Below are 26160 nucleotides of genomic sequence, written 5' to 3'. Positions count from 1 at the left end.
ATAGAATCTGTCACCACAAATATTTAAGCTTCCCAGACAGTTTGATTCATCATGCTGCTGCATGTTGCACTCCATGCATCTTTCACCATGTACTGTTTTTTTCTCCCGTTTTACACATGGCCTGGCTTCACTTGGAAGTGAAACTCCATACGCGCATGCTGATAATGTTAGATAGGTCAATGCCTTTGACCTACTTTGAGCCTCGCTCTCCGCAGGATGCCACAGCCGCTCACATCAAAACCTAATCGGATGGGCAATTTCCCCTCCATTTCATAACACGCAGTTCTCTGCTGGTTTTTGTTTTTTCATGTCACCTAAATTCCTCTGGGCTGTGGCATGACAAACACTGCGTTACATAAAGAGTTTCTGTTTCTGCCTTTGCTGCTTTTGTTTCATCCAAGCAAATCAGATTTGATGGAATGATAATGCCTTTTGCATTAATTACTTGCATTCACATTTCTCACTCAGCTGGAAAATTACTAAATTTGTATGAATTATGTGAATTATTGAATTATTATAGTGAGCAGATGCAATTGAGCGATTAAGAAGTGAACACTTTGGAAATGCATTTATGTTTTAGTCTGGGTGAGGTGGTTCATCATGACTACCATGCATGTCTTAAGGTCTCCCCCTGGTGGTCACATTGGTTAATTGAATGTACTAAGTGTTTTAGTAGTAAAGGAACCACATCAAATCAAAACTGTCTTACCTTTTACTCTCAGAACTAGATGGAAATACAATGACTAAGTTGTAAATAATGGCAGCTTTATAACTTATATCCCTGTGACTAAGCATTGATATGCTAGTTCTTCTCCTTGTTTTAGCTACATTCCTCCACAGAGGGCAGAAAGAATAAGAACTGATTCATTATTCATTACCAAACTACACATATAGTGGGATTTCTACATCTCCGCTTCCTGGGTTAAATGAAAAATTAATGCCACTGTGCCCAAGTGAGATAGCAGGGGGAGACTACAGCTAGCAAAGTGGTTTTACAGATGATTAATTGCAGCCCAGGCCTTCTTAGCTGTTAAGGCAGCAGGTTTCATGAAACAAAAGGCACGCATGGCTCCAGTGGTGTAGCTCTTTAAAAAGTGGGTACTTCATGTGTAAAACATCAGCAGAAGCAAGCACTCATGCAGTCTCTTGTCACGAAAAGGAAAGGACTGTCAAAAGGTCTTTTTTAAAAAAGGTGCAAGGCACTGGCTCAGTACTACAGCACAATCTGTAGTTTCTCTGGCTCAGAGATACAGCGCCATCTTCTGGGGGGAAACCCAATGGGCTGCTTTAAAGTATCCTTTATAATACAATGGCATTCAGTCTATTGCATTACTCATAGGAGCATCTCTAAACATTCACACTTATGAAAGACTGTTTCAAGTCTACTTTCTAAACACCCCCCACCTCCCACTTCCCTGCACACTGTCCTTTTAGCTTCACTAAAAAAGAGCAAGAGGCAATGTTGGGGAATAACAATCACACCTGCATTTGTAAGTAAAGCGAACTTTGGTGAACTCTGACATGTAAGTTTGCATCATTGACCAACAGCGCTACTGCTTTGGCCAGACTGACCTCTGATGGGGTGACCCTTCATAGCACTGAACCTCTAATACAGAGGAAATGCTAACCAGTGTCTAAGCCCAACCCTTTCTTCAACAGTAGCTATAAATAAACATGTCAAATCAGTTTGGAGACTGTATTATCTCTACTTCTGTTGTTTTACTGATTGTTTTAGAGGAGCTAGCCAGCTTGATCACTGCAATGTTAGCTCCATGGCTAACTGAAGCTGCAAACAAGTAACCCCACAGTCACCAACCCAGTCATCTACACTTTTTTTCTACAAAACAGTGTGCAGCACTGTGCTGTGATGAGTAAACAGTTATGTGATATGTTTACTTTTGTGCTTTTATTGTTTAAGGTATGCAAGTTAACCAACTTGCTAACTGTTAGCTCATTGCCTAACTGCAGCCAGCCACATCAGTATTTACATTTGGTATGACTCAGTTTGTCAGCACTATCCACAGTACTTTTCATGTGACCTCTGTATTTCAAGATAGTTTAGTAATTTAGCAAAGCTAAATTAGTGTCTGAAGAATATATTTTGATCATAAACCACTGTAGAAAGCACAGTGCTACTCAGTGATTCTCCAACCATCAAATGTTAACTGTGAAAAAGGTAGCAAAAGCAGTTTCTCAGATCGCGGGACAGTTTATTACTTCCCAGTTGTACAAAATGTGGCAACTGAGAGTATTCATTCATTTACTGCAAAGACAAATTTACATTACCCACTCTAGCCTATTTACTACGCCTGCTGCATACATCCAATAATCATAAATTCGATGGTTCTGCCAATAAACATGATTTGGAATTGCTCTGTTACAATTCAAAGTGACTAAAGTGATTTAATCTTACTTAATGAACAATCTACTTTGGCAGCTAAACTTCCAAAGAACAGCAGCAGCATGACTGCCTGACCTCCTGAGTCCTGCAATGCGCGGGCGTCCTGCTGTGTGAACCTCTCTTGTCTCTGCAGTGACCACCCAATCATGATGGTATGGACTTTGAGGCTCTCATCAGGCTCAGTGTCTGCTTTTAAGGAAAAAGTTTTCACTAGAACCCGCCAAACGTATTGCTACAACAATACTGGTATGCCTCTGAGCTTTTCAGGTTATTTATAGCATCTCTGTCACTTATTCCACAATTACTTAAAAATACTTCCACATGTAACTCGCCACTTCTTCATATCGTCCTCCCATCCTTCTACGGTAGAAGGATAATTTAAAACAAAACCACCTCAGTTTAACGTTCTGTTGGGAACATATTTGTTGTTAGCGAGCCTAGGATTTAGCACATCTGTTTACAGCTTGCCGAAAGTTCTGCACATATTTTGTGCAAGGTATGATGAGGCTTGGAAATATCCTATACTGCCACGAGTACATAATTATCCGATGTAATTAAGTTTACTTTTGCATGACTTTTGTATCACTGATGACATTAACACCAGCTTAGCTAACAGGCTAATGGCCCAACCCAGCACAAAACTTTGTGGTGTCACTCCAGCATCAGTCAGATTTGAATCTTCATCCTCTAAACTTAAGCCAGTGGAGCATCAGCTGGAAATGAAGTTGTGCTGTGATGTGTGAAGCTGATGGCATACTAGCTAAGGCAGCACTACCTAGTGCTAACAGAACAGTATAGCGAAGCAAAAGTAGTTTAGTTAGCAGGCTAATAGCTCCACACACCACAACATGCACTCCCTCAGATTTCTATACTCTTAACTTGCATTAGTGGAGTATATTTAGTATTACCAGAGCTATGCTGAGGTGTGTGGGGCTGTTAACCTGTCTCCATGTTGCATGTTTTTGAGTGCGGGATATCTTTCTGTTTAGTTTGATAATTATGGGATTATGTACAAAAGCTTGACATTCACCACATACCGCTATTCATATTTTAGACAGATTTTGTTTTTCATTCACCATCATTCAGGGGCTTTAAGTGAGCATTAATTCTTTTCAACCTGGCTCTAGTGGCCTGTTCTCTGAACCCAACTAAATATCGACTCTGCAGACGTCACCTATCCTTTTTTCTCACTCTCCCTTCGGGAGTGATAGCCAGCCAGCTCTATCTCAAAGTTAGACCCTCCACATCACCAAGTGTCCCTCGGAACCCCTGATTCTCCCGCTCGGGCGGACATGTCAACAAGCATGCAGAAAAACGTGTATGGCATTCATTTGATCCTGGAGAAAAGGGTCAAATGCAGTTCATCCACAGAGCCTCTGCATGGCCCTTTGGAAAGGTTAGCGCCTCCTAGTGTACATGTATCAAATGCTGACGAATGGTAACCGGGCTTGTTCTGTTTTGCTGCTTTTTGTCTGTAGAGTAAAATCATTTAGCGTGACAAGATTTTTTTGCTGTTTGTCTAAACATTTTTCCCATCGACTCACCTTGCGTGAGTCCATTTGTACAAACATCAAAAGTGTAAAATAATCTTAGAATGCAGGGTTAGGACGAGTGACAAAGAATTGCCTGACTAGAACCAAGTTTTAAATTACAATACAAGGTCAGAGCCCCATATTTCCCACCTCCATTCAACCGGCATCAGTTACCGGAATGGACTCAATTACAAAAGTACAGGGTTTGGTCAAAACACTGCGTACAAGTTGAGCTAAGGTCACGCAGGCAAATTTACAGGGCATATGTTTGCAGTAGACGTGGCTAAAAAGCATCATGCAGTATTTAGCCAGAGGGATGCCTCTAGAGAAGTGAGTCATCATGCGGTGTACTCTTTCTATTTTCTTAAAAAGAACATTTTCTGCATTGCTGAAAGCATCTACTTATCTAATAGCAATAAAAATAATGATTTGCTAAATAAGGTAAGAGGCTTTTATGGCTCTAAAGAAGGTAATGTCATATGTGCCACGTCTACATGAGATTTAATATAAGAACAAAGACTAGATACGCCCACCTGATATATTAGATCACTACTGGTGCTGATACTGATCTTCTTAAATGGATCAGGCATCAGCCAAATGTGACCAATCCAGATTTGATACTATTTCACACTTGTCAGGGTCTTTATAAAATTGTAACAGCAATTTATCCAGTAGCTTCTTGTGTCACACACCTCTTTTACTTGTTATATTTATTGTTTGTCTTTTATAGTTAGGCATCCTCATGTTACTGTACAGAATTTACAGAGCGTACAGATTTAAAAAGTAAAAATGGCATCAAAAATCAAGATCAGGATTGGATGCTGGAGTGTATGTGTGTGTGTGTATATATATATATATATATATACACACACACACACACACACACACACACACATATTTTGGATATATATCTATATATAAAAGAATGAATCAGTTCTGAATGTTACAAATCTAGAATCTAGCCTGAAACAGAACTGCCAGTAGAGCCAAAAAACAAAGCAAAGTAGGTCACAATGTTAACCACATGATAACATCACATGATAAAAGTAGCCACATAACCAGAAGCCAATGTTAACATGAGATCAAGTTGCATAGGGATGAGCCTATCAACCATTTTTCAATAAATAGATGGCCATCTTCAAAGCATTTAATACGGAAACTTTCACTTTTAAAAACCCTTCAACTGAGTAATAAAAAAGCTGCGGTTATGTGCAAGTCATGTTGTTGGCTATGCATTTCTTCCTGTAGGCAGAAGAGAGTTTGAGCAGTTTAAGTACAGTATCTTAAAGGGACACTTCAGCTACATATACTGTATACATACCTACTTGCCCCCCACAGAGTGAGATATTACAGTCTAAAAACTAGGAAAACCCCTCTTCTGATGACGTATCTTTAAGTTGGACGTAAAGTTTGAAAATGAGTGTATTTCAGCATTTCAGGGCACATATACTGATTATGCCAGGTGGATGTGGCTCCCACTCAATTTAAAGCATCTCGCGATCTGGTGTGCACTGCTAGTGCCGCTCGAAAGCTCCAGCTCAGTTGGCAAAGTCGTATCATATTTTAACAATAGTCAATAGTAATAATTCTAAATACACAAGTGAATATTTATGCTGAGCATGAACAGGTACAACAGCTTCTTTGGTGGCATTTTTATTTGAGTTGTTGATAAACTATGCAACAATTTAAGTAAGGAGGCTTTACGTGGTAGTATACAGTATAGCAGTTTCTCTACCCATGCCACTATGTAAAAAGCGGCCAGCTAGTGAAGGCAAATTGAACACACCCAAAGTAAAACTGCATGGATTTTGTGGGCTGTTTTGATGTTTTTCTCTTCTAACTGGAGAATACACACGGATTCATTACATCATTACTGCTACGAATCCAAATAGCTTTGAAAGCAATATAATTGTAGAACTGCCTTCATTACAATGCAGAGAATGGATTACTCAATGGATAGATGGGAAAGCTAGCAGTCAGGATTGACTGACACTACAGGGATTCCCAATGGCTGTACAATGTATTGCCCAACGCATGGTGTAATGAGCGAACACTGATCAATAAACACATGTAATTGTCTTGTGAAATTTGTCAAGCCAACAATGCTTCAATTTAAAACAGCCCTTTTTAAAACTAGTACTAGAGTACTGAACTGCTATCAGTATTGGCCGATACTCAAGATTTCAGTGTCCGTATTGGTATTGGGAGTAAAATAACTGCATCTATCGGGAGAGAAAGTGGGGTCGGTGCATTCCTAGCAAAGGCACAAGAGCATTCAAATGGCTAAAAAAAAATACCAAATACAGACAAACAGTAAAAGTAGTCAAAAAAGTAATGACAAATCAGCACAAGCACAAAAGTTCAATATGTGACTGCTGAGCTGATTCTTCTGCTCACTGTAGTTCCACACTATTGTCCACAGTGCCTCTTCAAACTCCCATTTCCCTGGCGTTCTGCGAAATCCCCCAACACAGGAAAGCCGCTCACATTTGTGTGTGTGTGTGTATATGTGTGTGTATGTGTGTGTGTGTGTCTGTGTGCATGCCAACACGGATCCCTGCTGTTTTTTCCTCTCTCTCCCTCATTCGCACACAATGGGCACCGGGCAACTCTTTCATCCTCCCTCCGTTCTTCACTTTCGGACTTCGGATTTCCAAAGACAAGCTGAATCGTTTGTGATCGCACCACTTTCCGCGCTGGGACACACTCGCGGCTGTTTGCGCTCTACAGCTTTGTCCTAACTCCCCTGTCCCCCCTGCCCCCGCCCCCTCTCCGGTTCACACGAGCTGCAGGGTGGAGGAAACTGACTTTCCTGGAATTGTCAGGTTCAGCGTGGAACGAGCGACAGGCCGACACAGACGTTAGTCACAACTAGCGTCCCGCTTTGCCGGACCCTAAGCCACCAGGAGAAGGAGTCAGAAGGGGAAACTGAGGGAGGAGGGATGGAGGAGGGTGAGCCGGAATGATGCAGGCTGTTAAGTTGCCCCAGATGAGGCTGTCTACATGAGGCATGAGACTCTCGTCGCTTTCTCGATTCGGGTCGTTGGTCTTTATCATCAAGAGAGATGTCTCCACTGTGTGGTCTGGGGCGAAATCCATCGGTGGGTAACTGGCGAAAACACATGTGAAAGATGTGTGTGTGTGTGTTTATGAGCGTCCAGTGATGTGTGTGCGTGTGTGTATGTGCACGGAGGGCAGAGAGTAAATAATTTCTTCCGAGTGCCATTAGGTGGAGATGACTTATGACTGCACACTCCTGACTGCTAATGTTACGGCTGCAGTTTTTATGCAACATTCTTTTTGTCTGGGAAGGCATGTTTACAAGTTGTGAGAATGTAATTTAGCATACGTGGAATGTATGTATTCAGTGTATATTTATCATCAGACTGAGGTTCATTGCATTGCATTGCTGAAAGTACATTTAAAGTGAAGTGAACAGTGTTCTGCAACAGAGTGATTATACTAAAATGCAATATAATCTATGTATTTAGATTCTGTTTCTTTCTAAACTGCTGATGGATTGATAATATAGAAATTAATACCATCTAAATATAATTTTAAAATTCAGTATAATCTAAGCACTTATGCACTTAAGGTCCTTACAGGCATTGGGTTTGTTGAGATGATGTATTTTCGAGTTTAAGAGCAAACGTGAGCAGTGAGGGCAGCAAAGCATCCCTATTGGGATGTAGGTCAGTGACGCTAGCTTAGCCTCTAAAACACCATAAACAATGGCATCAGTCTCTGTTCTCCAAGGATTCTAACTGAATCCTTTTCATACATATTTATAGAAAAAAATAATAAAAAGTAAAAGACTGTATATCTGAAGCAATTACACGAAAGTCCAAACTAACAGCGCTTATTTCTCCAGACTAAATTAGATCTGTACATAGTGAGTGAAATGAAATTCGGTGTCAGACACACAATGGGAACCTGCTAAGCTCCAGTAATGGTGAGTCAGACAGTAGCTTGATGATATTTTTCCTGATACCTAGGAAAGCAGAGAGTTTATGTAGAGGTCAAGGCTTTGGTATGTGGTAGATATGGAGCACTGGAGTGGGGGGTGTGAATGTGTCAATTATGGAAAGCAACAGATGCCCCTGAGACAAAGGAGCTACTGTTTGGCTGGTCAGGAGAGGAAACATAACGGTTAGATAAGAACCACGTTTTGGCTTGTTAAGGAAGTGCCTGACATGTATTGTGCTGTAGATTGTACGTATGGACCAGTAAAAGCCATCTTGAAATGCTGAAACGATCTTTGAAAAGTTTGCAGCTGATGAATACAATTACGTACATTATTGTTCAAAAGTTTGGAAACACTTTTCGAAAGTGTGGAATGCTTTCAATACTATAAAACCAGTTTGGTTTCAGATGAACGTATAAAAGGATTCTAATACACTAGTCTTGTTAAACTTGTGAATGAAAAAGAAAAAGGTTTTGATGTGTCCAGAAGAATGAATGGAGCGGCAGAACATATTACAATGACTGAGAAAGCTGTGTGACATGAAAAAAATCAGAAAAAATAGTATTCAGAAAAATTAGTATGCAGAATTCATATTTCCAAAGTTGAAATCAAATCTCAAGGCAAGCTACTTGACAAAAAATGAATGCAAATATACTGAACAAAATAAATACAGCTCATGGTTTTGCTCAGCAGTTCCAGGACCATTTCCTGCTACAGGCAATTTGTCACTCTCTTTATGAACCTTCTTGTTTTGCGCCAGATTTCAGGAAAATCTTTTCAGTAAAAAGTGTTGTGTTTGAATTTTTGTATGGATATATTCATAGATATTGAACCAAACATTTAAAAATACCTGTTGACAAATAGTTTGTAATATTTAAGTCCACAATGCATAAGTTATTGCTGTATATGGATCTTATGTACAGTAATATATATAATCATATCAAAGTGAAATAAGAATTTCAATAACAATATGATGAGTTACTGCCCAAGAAAACATCTGAAAAAGAGGTTTTGAGTTTAACCATTTCTCCTTTTTCTAACCTCACTATGAACCTACAAGTTAGCCTATTTAAGACACATTGTAACTCAATTAGGATAATAGTCCATAATAATGGAGGACAATGGGACAATGAAAATGTGTTGGGCTTGTCAATTTCCAACACATCATAGTGTGAACATTCACAGGCTCCCCGCTGTTGTGTCATTTGTGTCTTTTTCCAATTCTGTATGACAACACCCAAGCCAGTTTAACCTAATTTCTTCATGCCCTCTCTGTGTACCCCCCTTTTCAGATAGCTGCCCGGCTTCCCTGGATTTCGCTGACGCCCTCCCCGCTTCGCTCCGCCTGAAAGGATGGACGCATTGGAGTCGGAGCTGACCTGCCCAATCTGCCTGGAGCTCTTCGAGGACCCGCTGCTGCTGCCCTGCGCCCACAGCCTGTGCTTCAACTGTGCCCGACGCGTCCTGCTCTCTCATTGCGCCTCCAGCGAGCCCGTAGAGTCCATCGGCGCCTTCCAGTGCCCTACCTGCCGCTATGTCATTGCCCTGAGCCCACAGCGTGGCCTGGACGGACTCAAGCGCAACGTCACCCTGCAGAACATCATCGACCGCATCCAGAGGGCGTCGTCTGCCACCACGCTGCTTCTGCCCACCAGTGGGCCCAACTCGCCAGGCGACGAGGGACGTCCTCCGCCTGCTTCTCTCGCCGCCATGACCACCACTCCCTCCCCCGAACTGGTGCAGTGCCAGTTCTGTGAGCAGGACCCACCACAGGATGCTGTGAAGACCTGCGTCACCTGCGAGGTGTCATATTGTGAGGAGTGCCTGCGTGCCACGCACCCCAACAAGAAACCCTTCACGGGGCACCGCCTCATTGAGCCCCTGCCGGACTCGCACCTCCGAGGGCTGCAGTGCTTGGAGCATGAGGAGGAGAAGGTGAACATGTACTGCGTGACAGATGAGCAGCTCATCTGCTCCCTTTGCAAGCTGGTGGGCCGCCACCGCGACCACCAAGTGGCAGCACTGAGTGACCGCTATGAGAAACTGAAGGTACATCGAAAATCTTCTTAATTCTGAATGAGAGCTTTTGGTTGAACTGGGATTAGTAATGTGCAAATGTATATTTACCTGTACTGCTCCCTGTGCAAACCGGGGGGCCACCACTGTGACCACCAAGTGGCAGTACTGAGTGAGCGTTACAAAAAGCTTAAGGTGTGTCGAGCATCTCGATCTTAGCATCTTATTAGTGGGATTAAGATTTGAAAATCTGTAGATATATTGTTGCCATCATAAGATGATCTCGAGTTTTATTTTTATACCTCCAAACTTCACTTCATTTTTCCCTGTTTTTATTTCTTTAAACCATTTGAATGATGGCTCTCCATTACAATACACCTCTGACATGTTCTGTAGTTGTATTAGAAACAATGGGTCTAAGCAAATGTGTCAGTGAGACAAGTGAACGGCATTTTTGGAAATCAAAAATACAGATACGTTTAGTCCGCGATTATCACTAGATCCCCTGAATTACGAGGTCAGTAGAGAGTCGAAATACAAATATTTCGCTGCTGCACACCGAACTTACAACCTTACCAATGTGTAACTTCGAGCTTTGTCAAGTGTGGTAGTTTAGTTGCTTTGGCAGTAGTAGGCTATAGTTTGAGTAGTTGGTGTTGGTTTAATAGTAGACTTACTGCCATGCAACATCATTTCAATGCACTGGAGTGGTAGTTAGCTTGGAACGGACACATTACAAAATGGTTTGGAAATTTTGGCGATTTTCAAAAAATGCCATTCAGTGTCATTCATGTTTATCACCATTACATAACCAGTTCAGAGATACAAGGTTTTACTTATGACAGTGACAATATATTCAAATATTGTTGCTATTGGAATAAAACCTTTTATCTCCAAAAGAATAAAATTACAGGAGTCAGTACATGACATTTTGTCAGGATAACTGCAGAGTCACTCACTTTACTGAATTATTTTTCGGCTTGTTTAAGCAGTCGTGTCCTATAGCATCCGCTGACAGGGCATCGTCCAACAATGCATTTGCCACAAAAAGTTTTGTTCAGCCTTATATTTCGGAATGTCTGCAAGAACACCCACAGAAACTGATATTTTTGGAAAATGAAAAGTGACAGAGTGTCAACACTGATAACCGGGCTACTGCTTTGTGCAGTGCTTGCTGCCCCAGGCCAGAACAGAGCCATCTAAGGATGGATAAGCCCAGCACTTAAACCCCAGTGAGAGAGAGAGCACTCAAAATGTCTGTGTTGGCCAGATGTTTAGCATCCCCAGCTGAAGCAGATTAAAATGGGCAGAGAAGTAGTTCCCAGAAGCACACTGTCAGATTATAGAGCATACTTTTGTATGCTTTGTTCCTGAAATTATGAAGAAGAAAAAAGCCTGGTTTGAGAATTGGTGTATGTTGGTGTAGAAAGGATCAATATCCTCTTATTTTAACGCCACCAAATGATGTCAATGTTGCGGCAGACCTTAACTGCTGGAGGTGCTGTGGATATGTTCCAATTTGTTAATAGTAAATCAACAAAGAGCTAAAATCATAATCATGTTAATGTGGAGTCAATTAGTCATCGTTATGCTTATTAATTGGGGTAGTAAGGTATAAATTGCATGAGTACAAAAGCCCAAGGGCTTAATTTTCCACTATTTCTGCTCAAGATGAAATGGCCCACCTCCCAGCCTCATTAGAAAAAAAGGAAGCTGAAACACCCCTCAGTGTTTCAGGTTAAGCAGTTCTAATTGCTCTCCCCATAGTGAGAGTGCTTAATTGAGCATAGCTGTGTTAGTGGGCAGCCCTACTGGGAAATGGGGCTGGTGCTCACCCTCCCCTCCTGGATCACTAAATGGAGCTGGGCTTACTGATTCAATACTGCAGGCTGGAGTAACTGCTTGAACAGTTACTGCTCAAACAGTGTCCTCAACTCTCGATTTTTTTTGCAGTGAATGTTAAACCCCAAAGGTCTCTAGACATATTTTATTTATGACTTATTACTATTTATTACTATCTATTTATTACTTTTACTGTTGTGATAAGTCATATTTAAACACTCGGATGGCTAAGTAATAGAAAAATGCAGGTAACAATTTATTTGGGGTGGTACTTTGTAGATGATTAAACGCTTAACAGATTATCAGTAACACATTAACAACATGTCAGTGAAGTAGCAGCAGTGTAGCATCTGAATACACTGAAGTAAACATCTTGATGTTCTGTTGATACATTACTTACATTAAGTAGATGCATTGTTAATATATTACTTCCATTACCGAATACCTAACCCAAACGCTGGCCCTAATCCTAACCCTGACCTTAACCTCGACCCAAAACCTAATCCTAACCCTCATATGTTTTTCACATGTTACTGAGAGTCCATTGAGTGTTTGTTTCTTATAAGCTCTCAGGTGGATTTGATCCTCTCTTCAGAGGCTTGTACCCAAACTTGTGAAGTGATGTGTCATTAACACTAAGAAACTCTAAAATTCACATCAAAATTTCAAGGCTTCCACTTTTCACTCAGTTATGTTGACAATATAATTTGTAATGAAAAACAAACATTGTATGAAATTAGAAAAGGTGCAAATTAGAAGCATGGTTGTAGTAACAGTCTCAGATCTACGAGCCCACTGTATATAAAAAAATGCACTGAACATTTTTGGAAACTTTCTGAAATTTTCAAGAGCACTTATGGTGCCTCAGATCAGAGGTATTCAAAAGATGTTCAGGGTATTTTAGCTGCTTATTCATACAACTTTAACCTCTAGACACATTCTCACAGTAATTGTCCAGGCATTTAGGACACCTGTCAGGGCTCTGGACGTGTGAACAGCCATCTGGTGAGAGCTTCTTTTTTTTTCTTCCCTAGAGAGAGTGGAGGGTTAAGACCCTGTAATCCGCTCTGACCCCCAAAACTATCAATGGGATTAGACAGAATTGCCACAGTGAAAGCTGAATACATTCAGGGAAACTAGCTCTGACTATGTCTCGTGAACATGTGAACAACAGGTTAGACACATTTCTGTTGTTACTGATGTTTATTCTCAAACCTCAAATTGCTGAATAATGTTTGGAAAATAATATGTTTTGAAATACACTTGTAAGACATGTAGATGAGTGTGTCTGTGCTCTTAAAACAAAGTTCTGAGCACTGCAGATTTTATCATTATTCATTTCTTTGTAAATTATTCAGTGCTTTGGAAAAACAAAAATAGAACTACAAGCTCTATCAACTCTGGCCTCTTGCATTTTGAATAACCCTCTGCTCGGTATGACAGTGTTGTCATGGTGAAAATGTCAGGCCTCAGCTTTATAAGGCCTTTTCTTCCAAAGACACAATAAGCCAGATTTATTCTTTCAACAAAATCAAACAACTTTTCCACAAATGTTCGACCACTACAATTTTAATAACATTAGCATGAAAGTTAATGAAGTAGAATAAATCAGTAAAACTGGTTGCTGATAACTTTGCAAAATATACTACAAAAACATCATATTTGTATTTACATTAAAACATTGCATTAAATGTTGTACTCATATGAATGTGATTTCATTGACCACAGACGTTCTTACAACTTCTGACCTTCTTACTATTTTACACAACTGAAAGTAGCACAACTGAACCTATCATTCACTGCCATCTTCCCTTCTCCAGTCACAAATATACACAAACACACCCTGCCCAGACTCGTCCTTGCTTTGTTGAGACTGGATTACAATGCAGTTTGAAAGGGGAGGAAACCAAAAGGAAACTGCCAAAAATAGAGTGGTCTTTTCTTGGTGGTCTAAGGGCTTAGGTCAGATACCACAGATGCGCCAAACCTTAAATAACCACTGACGATTTGTTTTAGTTACACAAGAACCTCCAAGAGTTTACTTAAATCCAGTAGTTCCATTGACTGCATGAGAACTAATGTAATAAAGAATGTGTTCGAGCATATTTGCTCTTTGCTTGGACATGTTTAAACAAAGAGCTGGAACTTATTAAAATCAGTTAACTGGATAAACTGTAGTTGCCAGAACTGCTATTTTCAACATTTGGACTGGGACTATGTATGTCTTGTAATGAGATATAGCCATCATAACCAGAAGGCAGGATGAAGACAAAAGTCATCTGTATTAAATCACCACAGTACACTGGCCTATCATTTTAGATCTCTGCATTGAATTAAACTGAAACCAAAGGAATGAAAATGGCTTAATATAAAAGTTTGCCTTTTTCAATTTGACTGATATAAATTAGGCTTTTCAAAAGGCCCATATCCTACATTTTTCTTGTACTAATTATGTCATAATTCAGTTTTACCTTACATTTCCAATTTCTCTTCGTACCTTAGAATTAAACAGACTGTTTTTGTTACTGTGCCTTGCCTTCGAAACCCTGTGCAAATGAGCTCAGCTCTGTTTGGCTGCCCTTTATTCAGAAAGTAGTCTGGGCTGAAACACTCCTTATAATTTTCAGTATGGATGGGATTAAATGCTGTAGGCTGAATAGGTGGATACACAGTCATATGCAAAAGTTTGAACACCCCTGGTCAAATTACCTGGTTTGTTGATTTTCTAAGGTAAAATAAGTTAACATATCCTCAGTAGTGGTCATCAACCCTGGTCCTGGAGATCTACCTTTCTGCAGAGACTAATTCCAACCACAGTCTGCCACACCTGCTCCAGCTAATTAATTTCTTCAGATGTTCTAGATTGTGTGGATCACACGCATTGGGTAAGAATGAGGTAGCAATTTAGATGTAGGTTAGAACTAAATTACAGGCAAGCAGATCTCCAGTGGGAGGGTTGGTAAACACTACTCTATAGGGAACAAACTTAAATGTGGCATTTTTCTGTAAATTTTAGTGCACAATTATTAATTTTTTATTAATATTATTTTCTGCTGAGATTAAAGCTAAAATAAGATTTGGGGATTTGGAGACCTCTCTGGTGGAAACATGTAATTGCACACATCCTGCAGAAGAACATTGTGTAATGTTGAGTGTGCTTTGGGCCAAGAAAAAGATTTCAGTGAAAACTTGGTGAAGGACATATCTGAAGATGTGAATTATCTACTGTTGTCATCATGTCTTTATCAGTATAATCCTGCTTTTGTGTGAGACCTAAACATCGAGCTGGAACCTACTTTTTAAGCCTGAGCGTGTGACGTTAACATGTGAAGGCGTATGACATGATCCGAAAGACTCCTGTGAAATCCAAACCGACACCTCGGACTTGTAAATTACTATTTCAGGCTTTACAAGGTGACTCGCAGCAGCACATGCACACCATATTTTAGCATGTTGTTTATTTCTCAGTCTCTCATTCTTACATAGAGCAGCTTTAACATATTGGGGAAAAAAAGAGAATATAAACAATAAAATGTGCCATAACTTTTGCACAGTCTGCATTTTATGCTTTATTCCCTCAATATGTTACCTTCATCAAATTAACTATAATTTTCTGTAAACAGCCTATTTTTTGTAGTTTAGTTTCCATATAAAGACTGTATGGAGTGGGGAATGAACAGTGTGAACTGAAACATAAACAAAGTTTACAAACTACATCAAAATCTTTAATTTCAATAAGTGAGGAAACTGTGTTTTTCCATTATGTGGACCCTTTAAAGTGAAAGAGACTGTTTTTTAGAAACTCTGTAAAGCCGCATTAGAGTGTGACATGTGAAAGGCAGAAGAAAAGTAGAATGGACACAGTGGAAAATTAAAACTGGAGCACAGCTCTCTTTTGCTAACCATTTGGCTCAGCTCCATCTCAGGTTTAGGAGAAAGGCTTCCTTCCTAAGGGACACACACATGCAATGACCATCATTTCAGGCACTTCCTGAACCGTCTCTTGAGACATCATCATAGTAAGATAGTATTTCTGTGATTGTGGTTTCTAGGCATTGACTTAGAAGCCAATCAGGTGTCAGTTTATTCAGTGGTCACCTTTTGCAAATGTATAGCTTTATAAACTGTATTCTCTCATCTTTGTTTCTCTGTCTAGCATAGGTGCTACACATTGCTGAAAGCTACTTGTTTCAAACAGTAAACATAATCATAGTGTTTATCTCACAGAAAGACAGCTGGGTAGTATTAGGGGTTCAGACACAAATTGCAGAACACTACATGGCATTCAGCCTTATGAGGGAGGAAAGTGGATAGACACAGTCGGAAAAGAGAGATCTGTCCCATTGCCCTTTGGAAAAACAGCAAAAGGCAGACTGCGTAGGATGTTAAAAGTGAGCGAAGGTGAATGTTTAAGGAAAATAGACATTACATAAGTACAGACGGAGTTAGTTTTACACGGGGAGGTGATGTAAAGTTATATTAACACAGGATGTCTGTAATATTTATGATTAGCATGGGACAAGAAACCTCAGTATACATTACAGAGTACAGAGCTGGGAGTGACTACTCGATTTACACGCTGCCATCCATACACAATGCATTCCGCTGCTGAAGTAGAAAATGTGCCCAAACATTAAATTTAACCACAATTCTACTTAGCTGCCTTAAGTAAACGATGCAGCATTAGCAATGTGTTAATGTTGGCAGCATTTCTGGATGTTGTTGACATATGGCTTCCACTGTGCCTAGTAGAGTCTTAACTTGCATTTGTGGATACAGTGACATCAAAGCATCCCAAGCTCATGTGTTGACATCCATTACAGAAGCATTCTGATTTTTTGCAGTGCCATCTGAGGGGTCAAAGGTCACAGGCATTCACTTGTGGTTTTGGCCCTTGCCCTTTATGCACAGAGATTTCTCCATATTTCCTAAATCTTTTGATGATAGTGTGCACTGGAGAGCGTAAAATACCTAAAAACCTTGCAATCCCTGGCCAAGGAACGTAAGAGTCGACCCATCTTAGCTCAAAGGGCTTGGCCTTTCCTGGATTCCTCTTTTATACCCAAACATAACTGTATCACCTGTGTAAGATGTTTTTTTTTTTTAAATTTCACAATGTTTCTGGTCTTAAATTAACTCTTCACAAGTTTTTTGTGGAATGTGTTGCAGGCATCGGTTTTAGAATTTGGATATATTTCTAAAAAAGTGTGTTTCACAATGACGAGTGAGTTGATTTATTAGAATTTTTTTCTGCTTCTAACAATCCAAGTAATCACAATTATGAATTTTGACAGAGTCTAGAGAATCTTACTCCACATCTCACATGCCCAGTTTCAGTACAAATAGTTTAGTTTTAGTACAAATTTTATTATCTTTTCTGTCCTTTTCTCAGTAATGACTTCTTGACAGCTACACATCCTTTCAGAACTCACTGAGTTGTCCTCTCACAGTGGAAGGATGGACAGAAACACCTTTGAATTTTGTCAGTTCTGAATCAAGTGTGGAGCTTGATTTTCTCCTATCTCTCACAGATGAAAACTTTAAGTGCTGTTTATCTGATGGAGACAGTTTTGGTGGTCTACCAAGTCCTGGTTGTTATGAATCTCATTTTCTCTGCATCTTTTACTAACTTTTATAACACTAGTTTCGGAAATCTCCTCAAAAATATTTCTTTTAGTCCTCATGAGAAAGAAACTTGTAAGGCAGCTAAGCTGAGTTTGTGCAGCATAATGTCAGTGCCACCTTTGGGAACAGCTTTTGTTGGGGAGACAAAGCTGTAACTTGTTGGTGTTAAGATTGAAAGAATAGAAGAGTTAGAACAGCATTAGGATGCACAAAAGAAAGAGCAGACAAATACTTACAGATTTGATATTATACTCAGTGTTTGAGGCTTTTGTGCAATTTTCTGTTTTCATGCTTTTATTTCCCAACACTGTAAAATGACCTTTACTAAATAGCCATTTTGAACTGAAAATTAACTTTGACATAGTACTGTATATAATTAAATTGAAACTTATGTACTTAATTAAATCAGTGTACATTTTAACTAAACTAAACTCAATTTCACCTTCTTTAAATCCAACAAAATCACTCTTGCTCTTTTCTTTCACAAACCATGCCTTACAGCAGAGGGGTATTTTCAGGTCCTTAAAATAGTGTTTGATGAAACAAATATCACACACTACAGAATAATTTCATGGATATTTGGGGCAATTAGATAGTTTGGATAATAATCTGCCCACTGAGAACTGGTCATGACTGCCCCACAAGAGAACCCCAGAAATTAAAATGGAGTTCTATTCTTATATCTGCCTCTCAGCATGCTTTTTCAAGACACTATACAATGTTAATGCCTTGCAATAAATCCCTTCCTGATAAGAGTATCTATATTTGGCATCACTGATGAAGCCTTCGCTATAGAACTCGAAGCCCTTTTGCGTCATCCCAGCACTAAGGCTCATCCATTAGCTGGTACATCACTGGCCTGCGTCTGTTTGGCACGATATTTACCTACTGGGCAAATTTAATCTCCACATCCCATTTTGGCTCAACATGCTCGATTGAGCAATAATAAGATGGCATGCAAAAATAAAGGAGACAGAGCATCCTTGTTTCTGGGCAAGGGAGGAAAAAAAAATGCATCTCGACATCTTACGTAAAAGACACTTGATAGGTAGAGGGGATGTCAGAAAGGGGCTATTGATGCTCAATTTGCTGGTCGAGTGGGTCGAGTTATTTATATATATATATTTTTTTTTCCAAGAGAGCTTCATTCCCGGTTGAGGTTATTCCAGTCGAGTTTGTCGGAATCTAAGCTTGTAGACAAGCGGTCGCGATGAGGAGGTATCGGACAGAGAGACAGTGCCCCGAGGTCAGTGGTTCAACCTCCAAAAACTGAAAGTGACAAGGCTTCGTATAGGAAATAATGGGGCAGGAAGTCTCTAAACGTGTTCAGTTTATTTGCTCTTTGCTTTGGTAAAGACGCTTTTAAACCTGCAATTTTTTGCAAAGTTTTTCTCTTAGACTTAAAAGTATGGTGGGTTATATGTTTTTATCGGTTTTATGATTTACTTACCCTTAAGGCTTTATCTTTCTTCTTACGTCGCTTAGGAAGTATTTTTGCTCTTGTTTCACAGCAAACATTGGACTGTAACCTCAGTAGTTTGATCAAGAGGAACAACGAGCTGGAATCTCTGATGGGGAAGCTCATTCAAACCTGCCAGCATGTCGAGGTGAGTGGTATCAGCTGTTGCTCTTCATTTTGGAGTCTGGAAGTGTAATGCATGTACACTCAATGCCTAATGCTACAATGCTAATATACAGCCTCTCCAGAGAGAATGTGTACTGTGGCTGTAGTATTCCTAACAGAAGTTTTTTTTGTTGTTGTTGGTTTGTTTTTATCTTTTTCCAAGTAAAATATTTGTGTAATGTTAAAATTACGAGATGTATGTATGTGCAGTGAAGTTCACTGGCTTTACAAAAACATCCCTGACTGCTTGAGGTTCTGTTTTCATTTCAAATCTGTTACCAGGTTGGCAATTAGAAGATTTCGTTTTAATAATATTATCCTCTAAAATGTATAGATTTAGATGTATAGATGTATTTTTCAAATGTATTTGAAAAATGAAGACCAGTGTCTAATGATTGATGCTCCATTATACGCACTGAATTTTCACTTATTTTGAATGATTGAATTATAGAGTCCAAATTATTTAATTAGAGTGAGCAAACTGTTAAATTAGCCCTGTCTGTTATTTAAGAGAGTACGTGTGTGCGTGCGTGTGTGTGTGTTTGTGCATGTGCGTGTGTGTGTGTGTGTGCGTGCAAATGTGTGTGCTCTGTCCTAGTTTAAAAATAGAAGAGTGCTATAGTGGACAGGACCACAAACCCACAGTTGTAGAGCATTTCTGCTCTTGTGCACAGCAACCAACAAATTTTAGACATAGATTACAAAGCCATTAAACTAAACCTGGATATCACTGGATATCAAGTCACTTTCCATTTTCCTTTAAACATTATTCTTATCTGTAGCTCAAGAGGCATTTTCTGAGAAATATTATGATTGCAACTAATCTGTTACCAACAAAAAAAATGGACTGGAAGAATGCTTTACCATATTTTAAGTGAAATGTAGTGACATATGGACAGATAGATGCATTATGGTTGCTCTAAAGCAGTGCTGTGGTTTACTTAATTATTAATTGCCAATTATTCCTAATACTAGTTATAAATGCTACATCTTTTTCAACACTGTCAGATATACCCATGATGTTGATTTCCATTTGCTTTTATTTAAACTTGCACTTGGGAAGAGATGGCATGATACCACTTAGTGATACTAATATCAGTGTTGAAATCTTGAGGATCAGCCAAAACAGATTCAATTTGTTCTTGAATCTCTTTTCACAGTAGGCATAAAATGCAATTTCCACTTGCTTTGGAGGGCCCTTAGTTGAACTATGCATTTTTTCTTTACTAATCTTGATGGAAGAGATTATTTTGTTGGAAATGTGCAGGACTGACGAAATCAGAAGTGAACTGGATTTTTGTCTTTTTTTATGTGAGCAAGCAACTTTTGTTTATAAAAAATAGAAACTTTTTCTATAAGCAGAAAGATTTATCTTTATCTTTAGTTTTATCTCAGCTGGGCTGTCTTTGTGGAGAGATGTGAAATGTTCATAGAGCAGCGGGCTCTCCCTCCTCCTCTTTCACTCCTCATTGCTCGCTAGCAGCTCAACACAAAAATCATTTTACACCCAGAGAGCCAACGGTGTCCTATCTGATCATTTTGAAATTTATGATTATGCATCAGTGTAACAACCTTCATAAGATGATCGCTGACCACTGAATTCACACCCACTGTATTTGTGAATAGCATGCAGAGAACACTATGTCCTGAATTAGCATACAGTTCACAATGGCTCTTATTCATCCAAGTACCACAGATTTGGCTGCCTTTACTGACGTATGAACTACTTTGTGTCTGTTGAAACTTTCATACAACGTGGAAACAAGCGGAGATTTGAACACAAATGATGAATCAGCTTCAGTGCATGAAATCAAGTGCCTACCAGCATCTCGTTAACATATTTACATGAAGCACATTCTAATTCAGGCAGATATTGTGGCAGAGGGCCAATAAAATGACATCATTCAGCAGCTTGTGAGCCAATGGCTGACTCGTAGGCGGAATTTGACGCGTTTAATTTGTTATTTTTTTGGGCAGTGCGACAAGCATAAAACAAAAGCACAGTTAGTATGTCTTTAAATGAAATATGGAATAGTTGCAGCATGGAAAATAAGTACTGGACTGCCACATGCTCAAATTATTAGTATTATTATTATTTTTCATTTTAAAGCTTATTACTGGTGTTACAGATGATCCTGATTACAGTTAGTGAACTGCAAATCAAGCATTGTTTTCAGGCTTTTAAACTATTATGCTGTACATCGTAAAGATAAGCTAAAGCTAAAACTGATAAATAACAAAACCGTTGGTGAAATTTGTTTGATATTTTTTTTACCATCAGATTTGACCATAGGCAACTTTGATGACTAAGGGTCAATGTCACTATACTATGTACTCCACAAATGCTCAGCTACAATAGTGAAATTGGTCTAAGAGTATGCATATCAAACGAGTATAATGCCTTTACCACACCTGTCTAAAAGTGCTTATGACTTTGCCTCCAGAAGAGTTTCAGGTCTAGAAGAAAACTGAAAACAGAATGTGTCTGCAAATCGGGTGTGTGTAAATAATGCATTTAGGGAAGTAAACACAAAGATGAAAAGCCTGTCCTCTTTTTTCGTGTTGTATTTGGGTCACTGGAGTTTGGTTCTGACGTTTTTGCATACGCCCATGCCCTTTTAGAGCTTGCGGTGCAGACTTGGAGTGTGCATCATGCATGGTTTAGCATGTTATGTGACCATGCACAATTAATTGAGCTGTAAGTGGGAGAAAACTCAATATTATTGTTAAACTGCAGAAAAAAGTGGAGAACATAAAGTTAGATTTGGAAAGCTCAATACAAATTAGGGTACATCACTGCTAAGGTGGCACAAATGATACAAAAGAGCAAAATGCAGATGAATATCACTGAAATGTCTGCAAAGACAGTCTCCAGTCTTAATTTATAATATAATGCTATTTGTGCATGTGCATAATAATGTGAAAATGCCAAGTCTTGTTTCAGGCCACTTTTTGGAGAATTTTTGGACTTTTTAAATATGTTAGTATGATAAGGATAGACCATTTGCGACTTGCCTATTTTCGTAGTGTGCAGCTCCCTTTTTTCCCCCCAGTTAGGGAAGTGCTGATATGGGAATTGTAGGCCAATGCAGATATCCAATATTTTTCATGTACATATCTGCTGAATACACCACTGTCAATATATAGCATTTATAAAATGTAAAACTGGACTATATCTAACTTGAGAAGTGAATAAAATGCAGACATTTCAGTGCAGTAGTCCTGCATCATCTGAATGCTTTGTACAGTACAATAAATACATAATCAAATATCATTTTGTAATATAGGTCAAATCTAAACAACTGTGAATGCCCAAATGACTCTGATATCATTGCACATCCCTAATTTCAATGCTGTGAGAAGCATTTGTGCAATAAACAACTGAGAAGAAGAATGGAACAGTGTTTTTTTTTAAATGCCCCATGAATGCTGGCCAGACAATCATCTCGAATATTGTAAATTTGCACATTTTGGGCAAGAGTTGCTGGGACACCTTTCTTGAGCACTGAGAATATGAAACAGCACATGGGAGAGAGATGTGCATTTAAGGCTGGTCTTTAAATATTTTACATCACAAAGCAAGCTTCTTGGCTTCCTCCATTCTGTGTTTTTTCTCTTTGCCTTCCCAAAGTGGCCTTTCGCCAAGCTGCATCACCGCAGGGTTAAATGAATCACTTATGGGTCTGTCGAGGACTATTTCATCACATCAGCCACACTAAGGGCATTGCACTCACTGGAGTCATGCTCTACGTCTCCCTCTCACCGTATTGGGCACACTCTACATGAGAGTACATATGAACACATATGTAAACATGGTACTGTTACTTCAACAGACAGGTTACAATACTGTAGGGCAGTGGTCTGCAGTTCACTGTCCTGCATAGTTTATTGTTTTGTCTTGCTCTGACATACCCAGCTGAAGGGGGAGAGCTAGTTTGAACACTCTGAATACTGAATACCAGGGAGGGAGACTCGAGACGGTCCTGCTTGAGTCGCATGCTGACTGACTCGTATGTTGACTGGGACTCTTCCTTTATTTAGTCTCAATTTGACTTGGCTTAGAGACTAAAGACATGGGAAATTTCAGCCTGAGGAAACATGCGCAAAACTTGTATGTGTGTTCTGAGCTAACCGGGAGCCTCTTTGCCTGTCAGTTTTGCCACCGTCACACACAGTCATTTACTGCAATGACATTCTCTTGCAGCTGAATAAATGTAAAAGGAACAAACGCAAGACTGACCCTATTTTTGGTCATGTCTGGTGTACAAGCACACAGTCAGGTTCATCGCAGACAGCAGACCACAACTAAGACCAAATACAAAGTTGTATTCTGTGCAGTGTGTGAGGCAGAGCGCTCATATCACTAAGGCGGAGCTTAATTGCTAATGATAATTTGAAATTTAAAGCTTATGACTAAAGACTCGAGACGTGATTCAGACTTGCCCTAAAGTGACTTGTGAAGCTCAGCAACACACACCATTAAAACACAAAGAGTGACGTTTTTAGAATACACTTGTCATTTGTCAGACCTACTTGAAATCACACTGTTCCTCTGTGTTACTGGCTGGCAGTTTTCTTTATGCAATGCCTCTTTATGGTGTATTTGTTAGCTACTCTGCATAAAATGGCCAGGGATCAACATGAATGGATTATGAAAGCTTGGACTCTTTGTTTAAACCAGCTCTACTACTGTACAATTATCACTAGTCTATTTCAAATTAGTCCAAAGCATTTCAAAGGTGACAAATCTGCACAGATGATTCACTGTATATTTGCAGACTGCATGCTTAAAGCATTGAATAAGAGTAAAATAATGAGGATTAATTGCCTTTTTACAACATCATAGACTGAATAGTAGGGGAGCAAAACTAGAATCAGCCATGGTCAGAATTGACAGATTTTTGCTCAAAACATCCAATTTATTGTTTATTTTAATAGACCTGTGTTGCACTGTTATGATGTAAATAACGTGAAGCAGGTAAGTGCACTCGTGCTGTATTTGAATTCTCCTGCTACACTTGCTTTAAAGCATAATTATGCACAAATCATTGAGCTGAATAGCCACCCAGCTCTTACTTTAAATGTAGGCAAAAAATTGAAATGCAAATTTAGCCCATTAAAGAGCAAATAATGTTGTTGATATTCCAAGTTTGGCTAATCCAAAGGTACTGGAAATGTGCTACTGTGCTTCATGTGTTCATTTACCCCACACAGTGTGAGCTTTGGATTAAAACACAGGCTATTAATTGGCCAATTTGGCTGTAAAGAAATAACAGTCAGCCTTAAAAATGATTGATTGGTGCATCCTTACTAAAAAAAGATATTTCTTATTTATACTCTGAATACATATAGCTGTTACTTGTCTTTTGTTATAACTCAAGGGCAGCAGCACTCCAGGACCAGGGGTCTTATTTATCAATCTTTTATCTGCACAGATCTATTTATTCCTGCACTTGAGAACAAGCGTTCATTTAGAACTACTCCTAACGATGCATGTGCAGAAACCCCTAGTTCTAGATGTAATTGTGGGTTAACCAATAATAAGATGCACAAACACCCATCGTCAACCATGCTGGCATAATTAACAGAATGATTGCTGACTACAGGGCTCAAAGATAAGGAGCTGACAAGGGGCACTGATCACAGCAGATTTAGGTATATGGTAAATGTTACATTAAAAGCACAACTAAAAAATGACTTAAGATGCAGACAATGGCTGACCTTGCTTTGCTTGAATTTTTGCCATGTGGGTTGCATTGGGAGTGTGTTTTAGAAATCAGAATCAGAAATCAGTAAGTTAACGTAAAAATATGAAATGAAATTTGAATCCTGATGTCCAAATTCAGTTTAGTCAGAATTATACTTTAGCATCTACAAATTCAGTTATTACTGGCAAGAATTCATGGCTTTTCTCGATACATTTTCAAGGGCAAAAAAAACACTTACTACTTTAGATTTAAATTAAAACTTAATTAAATTGTCAAAAGTAAGGTGGGTATTACTGAATTATTATAATTTAATTATTATTACATGTTCAAATTTAATTCTTAGTAGTGAAAATTTAATTATGATATGTTAATTATTATAAATTTAGTTCTTACATGTAAAAATGGAAAACTACATTAAGAAAACAGCGAAAACATGGAGCATCTGGGCCAGTTTGAGAACCACTGCATTAGGCTACTGAGGCCTTTTAAAGTGAAGCTGTTCACATTATACAGCAATTTTGAGGAGTTTATGTAAATGTACCTGGCCATACATAAGCAGAGCATCATTACAAGGTGTAAAATGGATCATCAGCAGTGTGTGCAGTTGTGCATATGCATCCTTGATGAACATGCATAGTGGTTTGTACTGTAGAACATATTCTATGCATACTTTGATATGAGTCCCAGGACTAGAGAAGCACTGGTGTAGGGAGAAGCTTAATGTTGGACGTTCTCTTCAGTAAGTCAGTAGGCTTTCTCTTCACAGAACTGGAGTCAGTAGTTACATAGTAGTTACATACAGCTCCCAATCTGAATTCAGCATTTACTTAACAAGTCTTTTTACTCCCCACCTGAGTCATTTAAAGGCTTCTGTGCTCATTAGCAAGGCACCAGCTAGAGAGTTTCCGGGACACAGATGCTAAGAAATGAGCATGACTCAGAAAAACAGCACTCTGAAGTAGGACTATTGAGAGCAGTACTCAAAGGTCAGGGGACCTAATTAGTGGTGTTGAAAGGCCAGAGCTGTGAGTGAATAAGTCTCTTTCACACAAAAAAAGCTAAAATCGCTCAAGAGAGAAGCTATTACACACCTCAAAGGTCTCGCAAACCTCAAACAATCCCCTCTTTCACATCGCGCCTCATCATTTTTACACACCATGCAGGCCTTGGAGAATGAGAATGCTGGTCATGTATGGTAGTTTTGGCATGATTCAGGTGTTTCTACATGAGTTTCAGAACGGTGCATTAATTTTTATGGTGACTTAAGGTAAAGATTTGGACAAGGAGGCCCCATTAATATATATATATATATATATATATATATATATATATATATATATATATATACACATACATACATATACATACACACACATTCATATATATATTTTTCTACTTGTATTTACCAGTTTAGACTGCATTGCTGTGATAGATGTAATTAGGTGGTG

The 26160-nt window shown here is 39.1% G+C and overlaps 1 protein-coding gene across 3 annotated transcripts in view; it reads left to right on the top strand.

Annotated features, from left to right (window-relative positions):
- The window catches only part of LOC118798236 (E3 ubiquitin-protein ligase Midline-1-like), a 70981-nt gene that overhangs the window by 34701 nt on the left and 10120 nt on the right, over positions 1-26160 (top strand). For 2 of the 3 annotated variants that reach the window (XM_036557631.1, XM_036557630.1), the window contains exons 2-3: positions 9190-9946; positions 18892-18987. In XM_036557631.1, coding sequence (XP_036413524.1) covers positions 9251-9946; positions 18892-18987 — 792 coding nt within the window. In that variant the 5' untranslated portion in view covers positions 9190-9250. Of the gene's footprint in view, positions 1-6779; positions 7035-9189; positions 9947-18891; positions 18988-26160 lie in introns of those variants that run through there. The other variant, XM_036557632.1, reaches the window with a different exon arrangement.

Source organism: Colossoma macropomum, unplaced genomic scaffold (genome assembly GCF_904425465.1).
Source record: "Colossoma macropomum unplaced genomic scaffold, Colossoma_macropomum, whole genome shotgun sequence".
Classification (NCBI taxonomy): Eukaryota; Metazoa; Chordata; class Actinopteri; order Characiformes; family Serrasalmidae; genus Colossoma; species Colossoma macropomum.
This window is presented reverse-complemented; position numbering and strand designations above follow the sequence as displayed.